Source organism: Danio rerio, chromosome 4 (genome assembly GCF_049306965.1).
Source record: "Danio rerio strain Tuebingen ecotype United States chromosome 4, GRCz12tu, whole genome shotgun sequence".
Lineage (NCBI taxonomy): Eukaryota > Metazoa > Chordata > Actinopteri > Cypriniformes > Danionidae > Danio > Danio rerio.
Genome location: NC_133179.1, coordinates 23,033,965 through 23,052,466, shown reverse-complemented (window position 1 = coordinate 23,052,466; position 18,502 = coordinate 23,033,965). Strand labels below are relative to the sequence as shown.

General features: G+C 38.0%; 1 protein-coding gene across 18 annotated transcripts in view; it reads left to right on the top strand.

Annotated features, from left to right (window-relative positions):
• The window catches only part of kmt2e (lysine (K)-specific methyltransferase 2E), a 57,881-nt gene that overhangs the window by 29,598 nt on the left and 9,781 nt on the right, over window positions 1–18,502 (top strand). For 5 of the 18 annotated variants that reach the window (XR_012402100.1, XR_012402101.1, XM_073947190.1 and 2 more), the window contains 11 exons: window positions 6,980–7,091; window positions 7,173–7,432; window positions 9,061–9,200; window positions 11,585–11,763; window positions 12,182–12,220; window positions 12,327–12,527; window positions 12,642–12,772; window positions 12,853–13,080; window positions 13,913–14,165; window positions 14,965–15,063; window positions 18,102–18,281. Coding sequence is in view for 15 of the 18 variants with exons in the window: in XM_073947190.1 (XP_073803291.1) it covers window positions 6,980–7,091; window positions 7,173–7,432; window positions 9,061–9,200; window positions 11,585–11,763; window positions 12,182–12,220; window positions 12,327–12,527; window positions 12,642–12,772; window positions 12,853–13,080; window positions 13,913–14,165; window positions 14,965–15,063; window positions 18,102–18,281 (1,822 nt within the window). In the remaining 3 variants the exon portion in view is untranslated. Of the gene's footprint in view, window positions 1–5,937; window positions 6,113–6,979; window positions 7,092–7,172; window positions 7,433–9,060; window positions 9,201–11,584; window positions 11,764–12,181; window positions 12,221–12,326; window positions 12,528–12,641; window positions 12,773–12,852; window positions 13,081–13,912; window positions 14,166–14,964; window positions 15,064–17,585; window positions 17,658–18,101; window positions 18,282–18,502 lie in introns of those variants that run through there. The other 13 variants (XR_012402102.1, XM_073947193.1, XM_005164910.6 and 10 more) reach the window with 7 other exon arrangements.

Sequence of the window (18,502 nt, the reverse complement as noted above, 5' to 3'; positions counted from 1 at the left end):
GATTTTGTTGAGTGTGGTGGTGTTTGTATCTGATTTTTATATATAACACATTAACATATTTATACACATATCCTGTAATCTTTATTGGTGCTATCAAACGAATTATCACATTTAAATAAGCTTGTACATATGGATGTATTGAAAATGTTTATTACATGCTACTTTTTCTTCAGTTTCTCAGCTGATTTCTTGAAAACAGGCACAGCAGCGCTGAATATGATATACATAGTGCTGCTGTATGCTTTTATAGGATAGCTATACATATTAAGACTAACAGTATTTAGCTTATGTAAACATAGATGACCTTTATTACCGAAATCCACAGGGGTAGATTTAGTGATTTAGGGGCCCTAAGCAATTCAAGCCACGGGGCCCAAAAGTCCTAAAGTGCACCTTTTGTTAGCCTGTTTTAAATTATTTTTTATTTATATAACGTTTTTCATATCACTCAATCTCCTTTTCTACATTTTAAGTTAAAATTGTTGTAAAATAATAATATCTTTACTGATTTGACTGCTGGACTGGTCCATGATTGAGTTTGGGGGGACACATTTGCATAGTTTTAACAATTACGTTTAAATTAAAAAAAAAAAGGTTTAGACCTACAACTGACATAATATGATAGAAAACGATTCAAAGGTATCATTCATACTTTTGTGTATTTATTTGAGGGCCCTCAGATTTCATGAGGTCCTAAGCGGCTGCTTACCTTGCTTATTGGTTAACTTCACCCCTTTTAATCTATTGCACAATTTATATTAAAACAAACAAAAAAAAAACATTTACAAATGACAAAAGTTTGGTGCAGTTTCTCTATTTTTATTGTTAGATGTACTGTTGCTTTAAGAAGTGCAGAATTGAATTGAGTATTCGTTGGCAGTTTGTTATTTGTAGTCCGATAGCATGTCTTGCACTCCTTAAATTGCTGTTACTATTCTGTTGGCTTCAACGAAGGAAGTGTCGTCATTCACTGTCTAATACATGTGTTATCACGTGCCGTATCGTCTGCAGCTTGTTCTTGAATGAAAGCCGTGTGTTTCTCTTTAAATGCGAAGCTCCGTTCTGTTGCCTCGTCACTTTGTGTTGCCATGGTGCACTGCGCCGGGCCTGTTGTCATGGTGACCAGCTGAGTGACAGCTGGGCCCCGGAGCTTTAGCCTGCTTAAGGGGCCGTGCTGCCGCGTAGCTTTACGCCCGTCTGGGTTTTAGTGTCTCTTCAGCGTCCATACGCAGATTTATTCCACAAGGCTCTAACAAGCTGCAGAAAAGATCTGCACCTGTTACTAAAAAAAGAAACACCACTTAACGGAAATAAACCATTGCGCTGTTTATCTGTGTGTGGACTTACACGGTGGAGATCAAGAGCATCACATATCTCCTACGTGGCTTTTTGCTTGTTCCTGACATTACTCCTCAGTCAGGGTCAGCCCACCCCGGGCCTGCGGCACAGGTCGTCATGGTAACCAGGCATTGTGCATCACTGTGATGTCAACAGACAGCCCTTTAAAATGCCATTGGACCAGAAACGGCTGCTGTAATCCCACTAAACCTCATCTAGCCCTAGATGGACTCTGTCTGGCGTCATTTACTTTAACGCGCGCTTGTTAGTCTGCGTATATAACAGAAGAAATCTAAAGTAAGGTTCTATCTGTCGCCTCTCTTTCGTAACAGGTGTGTGAATTGTGTGTAGTCCATATTAAGCCGTCTCTGGAGTTGTGCGCTATGATTAGCACACTCTCAACATTTAATTGGAGCTTTTTTTACTACACCACACACTTCGTCCTTTTGTCTATTCAGTCCGCATGTGTTTTCTTTCTTCCTCTTTGATTAGTTTTGTGTATTCTTCTACCATTTTTACTCATTTTACACTACAGTGTTGTACTGCAAAAACAGATTAAGATGGTTATTAGGGAGTTATTTAGTGTCAAATTGCTAACTTTAATGTTGTGTTTATAAAGAAAGTTTAGGTATAATGGAAAAGATCTAATCCACAACCATATTGTGAATAAAATTAGTTTCTGAATTGTCCTAGCTGATGAACAATAAAAACATTGTCAGTCAACATAGTTGCTTTATTGGTAATCTAATCATCTAATCTTAATACAGATCTAATCAAGGTCAGCTATATTTTGAGCTTGTCCGAATTTGACCACTTCCACAGGTAGTGAAAATGCATTTGACTGGATTTCTTTTGTAGCGTAGATGCTGATGTGGTCGAATGTGTTGGACAAGTCACTAAAGACTGCCCTACTCTTTATCTACTGACCTACTTCTCAAACATTATTGAAGCACACTAGCCTGAGATGATTAAAAATTTGCCATCTGAAGTCATAACCTTTAAAAATGTAAATCTTACAAGTTCTGATGTAAATAAATATTCAGAAAAGTTTAGCAGAATAAAAGCTCCTGCACTTTGTTTTAATTTGTTTTGTCTGCATTTAAAATTATATGTAAATTGTGCTGTGCTTCCCACACATAGACCTTATTTGGGCAGGCCGCACAAGTATATTTAATGACAACTTTTTTACTACAATTTTTTTGTAGCCGCCAAATGTAACCAAACAACCACGATCAATTAGGTAGAAAATTTTCTCTCGTTTACACTTCGTTCTGTGTGCGCAAGACAATTCAACACTCCCTCAGATGTCTCGCGTGCTTTGCAAACACACAGACAGACACCTTTATGTGACTTCAAAAAAAAAAATCATCCAGGTTTCAAAATCTCTTGAAATTAACTTTTGCTTTTGCTTTCTAAAGCTCGTATGCATTTTTGCATTACTTTTTTTTACTTAAGCATCACTTGGCTTCGCAGCTGACTGCACATGAACAGTTGCAAGAGCTTGAGAAACATTAAATAATAACTTTTTTAATCTAAACGACTCAAAAACTTTACTATATATTCAAACAGGACAACCAACGCATTTGCTTTATTTAAACAATCTACACGTTTTAATATTGTAGTTATTATAATTTATAGAGATATTGTCTGTTTTTGTTCCTATTTCTGTCATTTATTTCTCATTTGCTGTATATTTTATTAATTTGAAGATGTTTATAGGTGATATTACATAAGCAATTTTATATGCGTATCTAGAATTCTTTGGCATTCAAGTTTGTTTTGAACTTGAGAGAGAGAGAGAGAGAGAGAGAGAGAGAGAGAGAGAGAGAGAGAGAGAGAGAAGCAGAATTTACCTGTCAGTGGTTGCACATGGCTCCTGACTAGCATAAAAGTAAAAGAAATGATGGATTTCTTTTTTTTATTTCAGTCTTTTTTTTTATTTGTATTTTTTTACTTTTACCCATTGAAAAGAAACAGTGTATAACAGTGTCATAATAAATAAAAATGATTGTTAAAAATTAAATTATGTTTTGTTTGTAATTTATAGGTAACTAGATAACTGATGTGGGCAAAATGGTGTGATTCAATCCGGCTACCACCGCAAGTATATTTCAAACCTGTGAAGCACTGATTGTTGAGGCTTATTTTCCAAAATTAGACAAAAAGATAATAGCCTTGTGGTTAGTGTGCTGGCATATGGTGTCGATGCGCTTTGGGCGTTCTGAGTATGAATCTTGGCTTGTGGACCTTTCCTTATCCAATCCCCTCTGTCCCCCCACTTAACCTCCTGTTTAGCTACTGTCCTGTCAATAAAGCCTAAACAAATAAATCTTTAAAAAAAAGAAAAAGCCCATAGATTCACCAACCCATAGACCTTCTTTTTTAGAAATCTGGAAAGTGGACAAGGAGAGGCAATAAAACATTAGTAGTAGTAAGTGTCTTGTTTTCTACTTGTGTTCCAGTAGACTAAAACACATTTTAATAGCAGCTGTAAACAGGGCCATGGTTATCGGCCTTGTGAATTGGTTTTTACACTCATAGCCATCCACGAGCTTCAGGGGTTTCTATTTTTGGACTGGCCTCTATTTATGCAATGTTGCTCAATGATTAACCCACAAATGTGTTTTTTACTATTATTTAATTTAGATTTGATTATCTTTTTTTCATTGATTTTTAATACCCATGATGGGAGAGGATTAAAAATAAATTAAACAAAAGATGAATGCAGGGATATTCCATGACAAAGATAGTCTAATCGTCCTGTAATTTAACATTAAAACTATTGTTTTAACAAGGGATGGTTCACACAAAAATGAAAATTTGTTTACTATTTACTCACCCTCAGGTGGTTCCAAGTTTCCAAATCTTTATGCATTTCTTTTTTTCTTTTGAACACAAAAGAATATATTTTAAACAAAGCTGAAAAACTGCAACCATTGACTTCCATAGCAGGAAAAGCAAATACAATCGCTGTTAATGGTTACAGTTTTACAGCTTTCTTCATAGTGTCTTTTGTGTTTAACAGAAGAAAGAATGGTTAGCCGGTTTGGAACAAGTAAAGGAGTACATGATCATATAATTGTAATTTAAGGGTAAACTATCCCTTGAACATGGTAATACCATTAAATCTGTTACGGTTTTGTTTAATTTATATATTGTTCCATTCAATTGCAAATATGAGACTTCAGTACACTTGAGAGTCGCCCATATGCTTCTTTTGTTATGGCATTAATTCACTAATAAATGTCTTGAGCGCAGTATTAGAATTATTCATGTAATAGGAGCGAGCAAATCACTTAGTAAACACATTAACTTTGTTCTAAAGTGTGGAGCATTGTTCTAAAGGTTTAAAAAAAGAAATATAGTATATACACTCACCGGCCACTTTAGGTACACTTTTCTAGCACCAGGTTAGTCCCCCTTTCGCCTTCAGAACTGCCTTAATCCTTCGTGGCATAGATTTAACAAGGTACTGGAAGTATTCCTCAGATTTCGGTCCATGTTGACGTGATGGCATCACGCAGTTGCTGCAGATTTGTCGGCTGCACATCCATGATGCAAATCTGGTGATTGTGGAGGCCATTGGTGTACAGTGAACTCATTGTCATGTTCAAGAAATACTGTTAGTGTTTTGGTTATTGTCAAGAAACAGTGTACTAATATAAATCATAAAAAAAGCATGAAAGGAAGAGAGAACACAAGACACAAATGTTGAGTCTGCATCATCTCACTGAGCGAGCAGTGTATTGAGTGTGCAGGAAAATGTATACATCGTATATTTGAGAGCTCGCGAGCAGTTTTGTGCACAAACAGAGGAAATCGGCGTGTGAGCAAAGAGAGATGTTGCCTCGTCATAGAAATGAGAGATTCGCTCACTCGTATTACATAAATGCGCTCTTGACTTGTAATAATGCGATCACAACATTTGTAATTGAAATAATGCCATACTTTTGTAATTTAATTTTCTTTAGGCGACATAAACATGAGATTTGAACATGTATTTTAGATGAAATTAAATATAGTGACTTTTAAAATAATTTATTAACTAATATCATAGTGTAGTTTAACAGTAAAATCAGCACTCACTTCATATATATTGTATATTTTTTTGTTTATCTTGCTGGACAATTCCTAGTGTCACAATTACAATAATATTGAGATTTAATGGTATGTTTTTGGCTTTTTTCCAATCTTTGAAAGTCTATTTGTGTCATTCCACCTACTCGGTCACCTTCCTTCCATCTCCCTTTGACTTGCCGCCTGTTTAAAGTCCTCCAGACCCTGCCATTTTTTTTGTAAGCACACTAGAGGGTGTATTGTCACCGATGTGCTGGAAATTCCCTGTTCTGTCACCTGTCCCATGTTGATAGTCTTATCGGCAACACCACTTCGTAACGTAAAAAAGCATCAATAAAAACCTGCTAATCATTTATCATCTGCCTTGAAGGGCCGTTTCTTCATAAGAGTGCTTATTCTCATTTAACTTGTGCGTGTGTGTGCTCACGTTTGTTCCGCCCCTTAGCATTCACACACTTTCACTTTGACAGTTGGGCTGCAAAGCGCCAACTGATTCAGGAAGTGTGAGCGTGAGGTAGGGACATACAGCACGAGGTTAACGTGCTGAGCAGACCAGCAGCTTTCTTCCACTTACAAACTGAGACATGAGTGAGAGAAAAGTGGAAACGCAATGAAAACAGGAAAGAAACACTATGGACTGGTTTGTGTGTGGTTTATTCTACTTCTCCCGTTTACTCTCCAGACACCTTGATTAATGGTAAGTTTTGGCACAGTTTTGAGAGTCCTCCTTCTTTTAAGGACTACTGTATGTTTTGAAGTGTTTATTGGGTTGTCTCGTGTTAAAGGCAGCACATGCTTGCTTCAAATGCAGTGTTGTACAATTGCAGTGTAGTGATATGCAAATGACCCCACAACTGTTGTTTATAAGAGTGCACTGGTGTCAAGTTAAGTGTGAAATCTGTTTGTATACTGGCATCAGTCTGGCTAAGTGACCTTGACGCTGTTTTGTGTGAGAAATTCACTGTTCTGATTCAGATACATGGTTATAAATCTGTCTGGATGGGTCTCTGTCCTTTTTTGCATTTTCTGCCAATAAATCCTGGCACTAAAGGTCCTTTTTTAGCCAATTTCATATGCAGAACGCTCCTGACGTATAAGGATTTGCTCTATTCATTTCAGTGGCTTCTAATAACACGTGGAGCAAAGGACGTGTTATGTGGATGGGGCATGTTTGTGTGGAATAGATAGGCTTTGGGTTTGTGACAGACTCTATTGTGAGATTATAGAGACGTGTGATCCTGTTATTTCACTTTCTGCAAGCTGTATCCCGCCATCCGACACACACACACACACACATAGAGAGAGATAGCAGGTTACTACTAATGGCTTTCATTTTCTGTGTCAAAATATGCATGACTGGTGCAAACAAAACAGTTGATTCGTTGGTGAACTTCTCACTAAGAAGCGTGGATTGTTAATGTTCATTCTTCCTTTTCCTTTTGTTTCGCTGCTGTTAAACCTGTTTTTTTTCTGTATACTTCAAAAACACCTTGTCAGACTTGTTCCTCATTCTGTCCTCTCTCTCTCTCTTTTTTTCCCTTGTGTGTTTATGTGCATGGAGCAGACCAGAATCTGTGGAGGCGAGCTCTGTGGTAGTTGAGAAGTCCACCTACCCTCACCAGATTTACAGCAGCAGCTCCCACCACTCCCACGGATACATCGGTCTGCCTTACGCCGTGAGTATCAAACACACTCACACCTAGCTTATCTACATCTCATTAACTTTCTAATCCATTTTTACATGTATATTTTGGTAGGACCATAATTATGGGGCGCGACCCCCACCCACCCCGCCGGCGTCCCCACCTCCCTCGGTGCTGATCCGGCCGGGCGAGAGCTTGTTTGTGTCCGGAAGCCGGCCTGGTGAGAACTTGTTTGTGCCGGGCGGGCAGGACGAGGCGTCGCGTGGCACCACGCTCAGCACCTCGGAGGACGGCAGCTACGGTGCTGACATCACACGCTGCATCTGTGGCTTCACCCACGACGATGGCTACATGATCTGCTGCGACAAGTGCAGGTAAGACTTTGATGCCCATTTAATATGTTCAATTGAGTTGGATGTAACGCCTTCCACAGTAACATGTTACTGAATTCTCATTACATTTCTGTACGCATTAATGTAATAAATTACATTTTAAATTTGTATAATTTGATTACAGTTACTAAAGTCACAGTAATTGCGTTACTTGTGTTACAATTATAGTTTTTAGAAGAAAAAAAATGCTTCTTTTAAAGCACGTTTTCCACTGCAACATCCGTCAATAAGCATGTGCTTTTAAATAGCTGGAGAGCGTGAGCTGAAATTGTTGCTGTCAAGAGTGCTTGCTTCAAGTGGAAATACAGACATTACTTTTATTTCATTGAGCGTAAAAACTAAAATATCGCTGTGAAATGCAGTCTGTGTTAATTTTCTACAGAACTTTCAACTGCTTATAACTCAACCAGCATCTTGTTCAAGCACTTGAATAGAAAGCATTTTTTAACAATACTCGAGAGGACACAGGCGCCCAAAAACACAGCGGTCCAAGCGTAGCTGCTTATAGGGCCATCCACAAATCGCATCAAGTTTGTTATTTTCAATGGAGGTGCGCATCTGCATTTTCCAGGGGTACCAGTTGAAAACCGCGAGTCACACAACAAGAACAGACCAATCAGCTTTATGCTTTAAATGGAATGTACATATTTCGGTAGACTAATTACCTCAGACAATACCTCAAAACACCCAAACATTGTAGTGTTTTTTCACACTATGGATGTCAATGGTTACATGTATCTAGTTTTCTTCTAAATGTCTTATTTTGTGTTAAAAAAGATGAGAGAATTTTAAGTTTTGGGTGAACTCTTTAGGTCTTTTAAATATGTCAAGCTGCTGTGATCAACCCATTGCAATGTTTTTCAGTAAATAGTAAGTAACTGAAAGAGTTGCAGTTTATTTTGTATTAAAATTTGCCAGATATAAAATCGAAAAATGTTGTTTCTTTATTTTTACATTAAACTATTTGCATTATCAAAATTTATATTGATAAAGTTAAACATTTATTTTGTTGTTTAAATGGTAGAAAAATATATAATCTAAATAGTGAGCCATTTATCTTTTATTGTTTTGTTTTCATCATTTATTGTTTATTTATAATTCTTTTGCACATCATTAACATGTGCATCTGCGGTATCACAGTGTTACTTTACATTTATTTAGAAAAATATAAAGAATTTAAGAGATTTTGTTTGCACGGTAGACCCTGTGATTTCACAAAGATTAAAAAAAGTCCACCCTAACCTTTAAAAATGCTTTTGAAGATCTATTTCATGTGGCAAATATTGCCTTTTATTTCAAACGTTTACTTTTGGTCATAGCTTTTTATTCTTTTGAAGTGCTAAGATCTTTGTATGCAGTGCTACCTGCTTTTTCAGTGGCATTAAAGCTTACAAAGATAAAATCAAGTTCTTTATTTAGGAGATCAGTGCTGTCAACAAGACGCATACTTAAGAAAACTTTCTGCTGATGTAAAAGTACAGAGAGCTGATAGCATGTGTAAATAGGAAGATCTGTCAGTCATTTTTCACAATCAGATAAAAAAAAGAGAAAGCGTTTCAGACATTTCTTCTCATCCGTAACCCTCTCTTTCTTTTGACTTTGTGTGTCAGTGTGTGGCAGCACATAGACTGCATGGGGATCGACAGGCAGCACATTCCCGAAACCTACCTGTGTGAGCGCTGTCAGCCACGCACCCTGGACAGAGAGCACGCCATCCTCCTGCAAACCAGGAAGAGAGAGAACATGTCTGGTGAGTTTTTTTTTTCATGCATACACAAAAACAAACACACCTATGCACACGTTGAACCTCTCCCACAGAAACAAAGCCACGGCTGCTTTTTCCCACAATTCAGCTTTAGATAAGCATCTTTAGATTCTGTACACTGTATCTGTTCAGCGTCACGTGAGCTTTTGTGTACCATGAAATGTGCACCTTACTGTCCTAAAATCCACACAAGCAATTCTATGTGAGCAATTCCAGCATTATGGATGACATTTGCACTAAAAACTGGAAACATTAATTTACATAGAAACTATGTTAACATTATTTTAAAATAGCTGTTTATGTTTTCCAAAACAACTAAACACAGAGATATGGGATCAGAAAAGTACCAATCTGCAAACATTTTTTAGATTTTAAATGAGGAAAATAAACATGCATTATGGATGTCCGCGCACACAAACATGACTGAAACAAGATTTTCAACCAGTTGTCTTTCTTATGTTTACAATCACTCTCATTGGTTGGTGATTGTTTCACACGCATTGAGCAGCGAAAATAAATAATGGCATAGTGGCCTACCTAAATACCATTTGTATTTTCAAAATGGCTAAGAGGCAGTCACACATTTTTTCATTTTAAAAACCATGAGTAAATCTGGAAATGAGCCTGATCAAAAGAGATCTTGTGAAGCTGGAACTGCGCGAAATGGATCAGGATAGTTGGAGACAGAACCAAAACGATCTCAATTCAGCCAAAATAACATGACAGAAGAGATAATGGTGGGCTCTACCGTTTGATGACTTCATATTCCGGGAAAGCTGAAATTGTTTAGTGGACGTCAGTCACGGTAACTTTTATTTCCTGTGTTTGTTCCGGGAATTATTCATTTACAAATTAAGCACTGGATAAGAGTTGACTCTCTATAGAACAAATATAAACCTTGGGTTTGGATCTTACACCTCTCGGTTATGGATGTGGCAGGTGTGAAATAGCCAATTGCGTGACTTGTCTATGTTTTCAAACAATTATATTTGATTTACCAGATACATTTTTGAGTATTTTTACGATTCTGTAAAAGACAAGCCTACACACACAAAAAACAACTTAGAAAGGGTTTTACTATGTTGATGAAAACCTTTTTTTTTCCTGGCAAGTTTGACATTTGCATGAAATACACGTATATGTATTAGAGTTGCTCTGATCGATCGGCCGAAGATCAGTATTGGTCGATAATCACATGTTATGACTCAATCGGTACTTGCCGATCTCATGAACCTATCGCAGGTTTTTGTTTATGAGTTTACAAGCAGAGGAAGACGCACATTCATAAAGGCTCTGTGTTGTCCAAAAATGAGTTTAAATACCCGGAAATCATGGCGACGAGAGTGAATGAGCAAGAGAACAGATCGCTGGAGGCACAGTGATGTTCTAAGCATTACATTTGTTAGGTTTAATGTATAGAGCAGTAAAGATATTGTGAATGTAAATCCCTCACTCTCATTAAGAGATCTGCTGTCAGTCAATAGTTGGAGGCGTCTTGCATGTATTTAGGCCTTTTCACATATAACAAAACTTTTTACTAAATAAATAGCTAAAGCTTAGCTAGAGGTATGTCTGGATATCTGCATTATTTTTATCCATCATAAAAATAACATTAATCTCATAAGTTCACTGTTTTATTATTATTTTGACTTTGTTACTTAATGTTTTTGTAATGCTGCAATTCTGTATGTTAATTCTAATAGATTTTCTTTTAATATTCGATAAATAACCTATGAGGAGAATAATGACCACCTCTTTTTACACATTTTTACACATCTACACATTTTAAAGCACTTCACTGATTCTGTAGTTTAACAGTAGTTGCTATAATAAATTAAGTTACACATTATGGGGAATAAGAAAAAGGAGGATATGAAGCACTCCTGTAGGGTTATAACTGATAGATATTTATTAAGAATAAAAATATCTAGGTTTTATTTGAAAATGTACTTTAATGGATAGTTTCATTGATTATTTTCTTTATTTCTAACAGTGTTTTTTTAAATAGTTTTTTCAGTTTTGTCTCATTCCTCTCAAGTAGTTTATGGTTTACCTTATGTTGATTTAATTCTAGTTTGAACAAAAAAGGGGAAAAAATGCAGACTATGTTTCCTCATTGCTTTGTTGTTTTTTAACCTGTATAACTTGGTGTTTTGCCTATATAAAAAAGCATATATAACAATGTAAAAAAGTTTTACTCTGCTGCCATCCACTGGAGATTTTTAGACATTACATTTGCTCCTTTATTAAATGTCAAATGGTTTTTTGAGGACGTTTTACTTCACATTTATGATTGAGGCCTAAATATCAGGTTTATGGGTTGAATCTGTTGTAGTAACTTTTGTTCTGGGTCGTTGTTGTTGTTGCAGATGGGGACACCAGTGCTACAGAAAGCGGAGATGAGGTTCCACTAGAGCTGTACACAGCGTTTCAGCACACCCCTACCAGCATCACACTCACAACAGCACGTCTGGGTAACAAACAGGCTGATAAGAAACGAAAGAAGAGCGGAGAGAAGGAGCCGCCGGCTACAGCCAGGGCCAAGAAGGTCTGAATCACAACACTTGAAGCATGAAATAAATTTTTGTTATTATTATTGTTATTTTGTACTTGTTTTTTTTTCAGCAAAGAGCTCAGTATTGTTGTACTATAATGCACTGTAATTTTAGAAATAATAAAATGTTAATATTGTTGATGTGTACTTATGTTCACCAAGGCTACAGTTCTGTTATATGTTTTACTCTACTTACTCTAGTGATGATGGAGTAACCATTTTAATATTAACATTCATTAGAAATATTTAATTATTTTGTTACCTTGTAATTGTCATTATTGCGAATTTTGATCAATATCATGCATTTTTGCTCTATAAATACATTAATTTCTTTCTTTTTTTCTAAACCATGATGTGCTTAGTAGACTTGCCAATACATAAAGGTCTGATTTCATTTTTTTTTGTCTTTCAGTCATTCCGTGAAGGCTCTAGAAAATCATCTAGAGTAAAGGTGGGTATTCTGAAGCTTTCTAAACACAACCATGAAAACATCTTTTTAAGTGTGTTACCGCATATGTGTGCTGTGTTTACCATGTTGCTGGCATGTTTGTCCACAGGGCTCCGCTCCCGAGTGTGAGCCGATTGATCCTCCCTCTCTATGGGAGAATAAGATGAAGTCGTGGATGGAGCGCTACGAGGAGGCCAGCAGTAACCAGTACAGTGAAGAAGTGCGGCTACTGCTGAGAGTCAAAGAAGCCCGAGATGGAAAAACCCTGGCCTACAATACACACACCGCAGCCTTCAAGCCACCTGTAGAGGTAATTAATACTCACATATGCAAACTCCACTATAATAATAGTCTACTTAATGTATTGTTCGATGCTTCCTACAACAGGCTTTATGTTATTTATTTATTTTCTTTTCACTCTTAGAGTCAAGTACAAAAAAACAAGCGAATTCTGAAGGCTGTGCGGGATTTGGCTGCTGATTCATTAATAATCGAGTACAGGGGGAAGGTCATGCTAAGACAGCAGTTTGAGGCTAATGGCTACTTCTTTAAGAGGTACTTGAAAGGCCATTTTGTGTTTCTGAACATTTGTTTTCAGATCGCTTTTTTGTTTATAATGTGTCTTTTTTTCGTAGGCCATACCCTTTTGTATTGTTCTACTCTAAGTTTGACGGTTTGGAAATGTGCGTAGACGCACGGAGCTTTGGGAATGAGGCCCGATTCATTCGGCGCTCCTGCACCCCTAACGCTGAAGTGCGGCACGTGATTGAAGAGGGCATGCTGCATTTATACATTTACTCTCTGAGGTCCATCTCCAAAGGGAGCGAGATCACCATTGGCTTTGATTACGACTACGGCAGCTGGTAAGCAAACATTCTAGGGCTGAATATCACGCAACAAATTCTGTTTGACCATGCAAAAAACAATGAATAAAGTGTGTTTACATGCACAAAATAAGCAGAGAACTTTTAATTCTGATCATTCTGATCTGGAATATGCTGTGTTATATGTTACTTTCCCCCGTTATTTTAAATTAGGAGTTCAACAAAACAGACTTCTCTGTTCGGTTCATTTTTAGGCCACTGTTTTGGTATGGTTTGGTATATGATAAATTAAGTAATAAAGAAGTGTCAAAAAGTTATGCACAAAAACCACAGTGAATTCATTATCTTAAAACACTGCGAGAATAAGATGTTAGTACTTGAAGATGCAGCACAATGAGAAACTGTGTGTCAGACAAGTGGACATAATTATTGGTCATAACCAAGTCTTAACGTTGACAAGACTTAATTTGGGTGTTATCCACTGTATGTGTGTATGCAATAAGGTCTGGTGGGAGTGGGTAGTCTTGATGGAATTCATGGATAGCGATTGGTAGCCGTGATGCTTTCAACTCTTGTGCGTGACATGTACTTTGTATGCACATTCATACTGGCAGATACAATTAAAGAGCTTGAAAGCTTATTAAAGCATTTGCATTCAACATGTTATTGGGTTACTGGGCAAAATCTACCTGTTATATAGAGCTTTAAGCTGTTTTTGATCTTTAACTGATAAAAGAAATCAGAGTAACATGTTTACATTACAATCCACATATCAGTTTATAAGTGTTTGCATGTAAACACATCTTTATTTTTGTATATAATCAACTGTTTGCACTTTTCTCACTACTTTCGTTCTCTTTTCCTTTGCTAGTAAATATAAGGTGGACTGTGCTTGTGTAAAAGGCAATCCGGAGTGTCCTGTGCTCAAGCATAACCTGGAGCCCACAGAGAATCTAGGCTCTAGCACACGACGGCGAGGCCGTAAGGACAAAGAACCATCGCGGGACGAGAGCGGACAAAATCAGAACCTCACTATGGACTGTGACGGGTCCAAGGGGAAAACGCTTAATGACGCCAAACAGAGAAAACTCTCTCCTCTCAGGCTCTCAATATCTAACAATCAGGTACCGTAGACACCAGTCAGTGTCATTCCAACCCACTTAAATTTCATCTCAAAAGAACACCTCACACAAGTTTTCATTCTTGAAAAGGTACTACTGGCTTCAATGTACAATTAACTAATTAGAAAAACCGAACTGAGACATAGTTGATAGATCGTAACAGTAAGTTTTGATGAAACTAGGTATAATGAACAAAACTCTAGCTTTTGTTTTAAATTCTGGGTCCCATTGTTGGCTGAGAGTCATCCATAAACGTCGAAAAACCCTTCATGTTTGCATATAAATATTATCCGTTTATTAATCTGTGCATGATTCTTTCTCTGTTTGGATATTTTCAGTCATTCTAATGATCTGTTTACTCATCCACATCTCCTTCCTGGCCCTAATTATGGTGTCTGATCATCACAAAACATGTTTCCTCATTATTTTGCCCTGTATTTCAATGGTGGCGCTGGCAGAATATTACATTTGACTTGTTTGGCACGTTATGAAAGCGTGAAACTCCCTGCCATCTTGGTGCTTTATATATATATATATATATATATATATATATATATATATATATATCAGGACATCCCATGAAGAGATGCCAGCAAAGTTGGCACAGTCCGAAAACAGGATCTCCACTCTATTTAGTAGATGCATCGATGCACAGATTCCCATAAGCACAAAAATGGTCTCTTGACCTAAGATCTCGGCCACACTTTGGGCCCGAATCGACCCTTCCCGCACTTTCTCTCCCTCTCTAATGCTCCTGGTCTGTAGCCAGGCGATGATAAAGGCCCCTCTCCCCCTCTTGCAGGATCCTGAGTTAATAGAGGATCTAGAAGAGAAAACCTCCGTTAGCAATGAAGTAGAGATGGAATCAGAGGAGCAGATTGCAGAAAGGAGGAGGAAGATGGTAAGTGCGTCCAGGGGAAAACGACCGCTATGGCAATCACGGTCGCCATGGAAACGCTACTGCCCTGCCCCCCCATCCCCTGTCTTTCCCCCTCCCTCCTCGTTCTGCCTCCTGGTGTGTGTGGTGATTTGGGCAGCTCCCAGAATGCTCCACCATTCCTTTCTTCCTCCCCTCCACCCCTCTAAACCTCCCGCTAATATCGCTGCTGCCGCCACCGCTTCTCTGTTCCTATCGCTGTGTAGTTTAACCTCCTGAAGGGTAGCGCGAGGGCACTCATCCTTGTTGCTTTGTCTTTCTTTTCCATACTTCATCTGTTATAGAGCCTGTTTGGTTCTCCATGATGAAACGTTAGGAGCTAGACTGTGTGTTTCATCTTCAGTCATTTCTCTCCTCTGTCATGACTGAACGTCAAGCTCATGTTAATAGTGAGAGATCGTGCTTAAATTGAATAACGTTTGAAAGGCTAAACTTCTGCACAGGACACGTCGACAGAAATGCAGTGCTTGAATTTACATTTTTAATAAGCAGAATGTGTTGTCCTCAGTGTACTCAACTCAACAATCCTGAACAAAAACCCGAGTAGTTAGTACATTTAAATGGGAGTTTTACGCTATTGACTAATCTGTGAAGTTAAAAATATTATTTTAATGTAACTAAATTTGATTTTAACCCTAGTTGTGGACTGACCATTGTGTGTAGAGCTTGCCTGGTTCTGCAGTAGTTTATGTAGATGCTTGGGATCAACTTTAGAGTGTATAGTAGCTCTCTCTTTAAATGTGTACATGTTTTATGTGAATGGTTTTGTGTGGCCATTAGATCTTGTGGTGCTGTTTTTTTAACATTAATGTTTAAAGGGCTGTAGAAAATTACTAACCGGCTATGAACCTATTGCACCTTCGAAACTTTTCTTCACATACAATGCAAAGTTGTTAGCAACTGATGGAAATCTCAGTAAAATTAAATAACAACTTAAAAGTAGTAACATAATTTTTTTTTAAATAAGTTAACTGCTGAAATTGATGTTCATTAATCGGATAAATGAAAGTTTTATACTAGTGAATAACATGGAAATTCCCTGAAACTTACCGCTAATGTTTCTGTGATGCAACAAGGCAAATACCCAAATACAGAATTTCTTTCTGTAGTGGGGTCATTTTTCAGTTTTCTCCCAAAACTTACTCTACTTTAACCGATTAAATTCTTTCAAAGCAGTGAAACTTTTTGTAGTTCATAGAACTTTTGGCAGAAAAAAACATCTTTTTGGTGTTCCCTCAACGAAAATGATATTTGGGGGAACTTATAGCGTGGTATGGTATGCTTGTATGGCCGTTTCTACTGTTAAAAGGTATCAAAAAACTAACTGTACCAACTGTACCACTTTTTGGGTACCTAGCACAACAAATGGGTACCAAAAGGGCGGAGCAAGACAGGCTGGTGAACGCTATTGGTTTACAGAAATACACTACTAGCTTGTGCGCAAGCCAGGAGAATTAAAACAAAGGAAGCGCAATTTTTAAATACACAGCCGACACATTACACTGTAATAATATATACATCTAATAATTAGCCATGTCGGACCTGAGCTTGCACAAACCTTGTCATCGTCTTGATGAACAGCCAAAAATCCAAGAAGAGCAGAATCTACCCTGTGCCCTTTTATTGTTTACAAAGCCTTATAAAGCGCGGGTACTTTTAATTTCTCCAGATAGCTCGCGTGCGCATCTATATTTGAAATAATTTACTTCTTGAGCTGATGATAATAACATGCTGTGATTATTAAAGTGCTTCTGACATCAACTGTAACTTTCTGTCATAAACCATTGATACCCTTTTGGCAGTGTAAACGCAAGCCTGATTATGATGACCCGTACCATATCACTCAGTGGAAATGGGCCATTTATGAATTTTTACTTCAGAGTTGGGTTTATCCCAGCTCATGCATGCCATGCAAAAAACTAGAACAGTATTTTAAAGTTGTAAAAGAAATGCACATTCTGAAAGTTAAAATTAGCTTTATTTGTGGTTTTTGGTACTTGCCCAACAAGTTGTTACCGATAATTTTGTCCTAATTTTGCTGTTTCAAAATGTGCATAATATAAAAATTCTTTGTTAAACAGTTGTAAAAGTCTTAAATCTCAAATTTAATTTTCATTTTTCTGAATTTTTGTACAAATATTTGTAAATTTATTACATAGATATGTCATATGTAATGCAGAAGTTGGTTCATCTAACTCAATGGAATGTACATTGCCTTGTAAACCTTCAACACACACCACTTTTTAGTAAGAAAATTAGCCCTAATTTTAGAAATTTTACAATTGGTGGACAAAATTCTTTCAGCCCAGAACCTGGGCTACAACATTTTGGTGGCCATGAATCACAGCTCCATGCCCCAACCACACTACCCATACAGCAAGAAGTACATTGATGTGTATGAGTGTGTGCATGGGGGTGTGAGCGAGATTAGAGGCCTGTGTGTGTGTATGTAAACCCTGATGGCTGTCTCTTTCGGCACCATTCAGGGCAGCCCGGCAGAGGAGTCCCACCGTCACGACGCAGGGGCTTCCTGCTGCAGAGCTCTGAGAAACAAGGAGGTAAACCTACCCCTTCATATCCTGACAAATCCCAAACCCAACCCTTCCACCCTGCCTGTTACTGTACAGGAGAACCCACACACTAACCCCACTGTCCTGTGCTCACTGACCCTATGCTGAGACTGAAGTCCAGGCATGCAACCCTCAGTCGCTCAACATGGCCCACCTCAAGACACCCTCGTGTGATACATTTTGTTTCCGTTTGATAGGACATGAGGGGAGTAAAGAAACCGCCTCGCACACATACATGCCACAATTCACACCTTGGGGGTGTCTTATGTTTCCTCTTGGCTAGAAGAGAAAGTGTCCCATTTCTCTCTTTTCCCGCCTTTGCTGCTGGCTATGGCCTGCTGATTGCACTAAGTGGCTAGCTGGGTTCCCAACTGTCAGCTTGAAGCTCGACTCAGCCGTTCTCTGTTCTCTTTCTGTATATCATCCATGTAGACACGGGAAGAGAGGAAGATGGAGGCCATTCTGCAGGCGTTTGCTCGTATGGAGAAGAGGGAAAAGCGGAGGGAGCAAGCGTTGGAGAGGATTGGCACCAAAGGGGAGGTTGGTGGACGCAGCGATATAAAGGAGGAGGCACCTGCAACCCCTGAGGCTGAATCTCCTGCCGTGATACAGGTATGTGATATCCACTGATGCATATGCTCAAGCTGATTTATTCTTCAACCTAAAGTGATCGCTCTACTACACATTGCAAATCTTGGATGTAGATGTGAGCATTAATACATCTCCATTCTGTTTGTGCTGCTCTGCCAATAATACTTCAGAAACACTACTTGTCTGTCGGGTTTTCTATGCTCCACACGTTTATTGAGCATCAAATGCTAATGTAGAAAGAG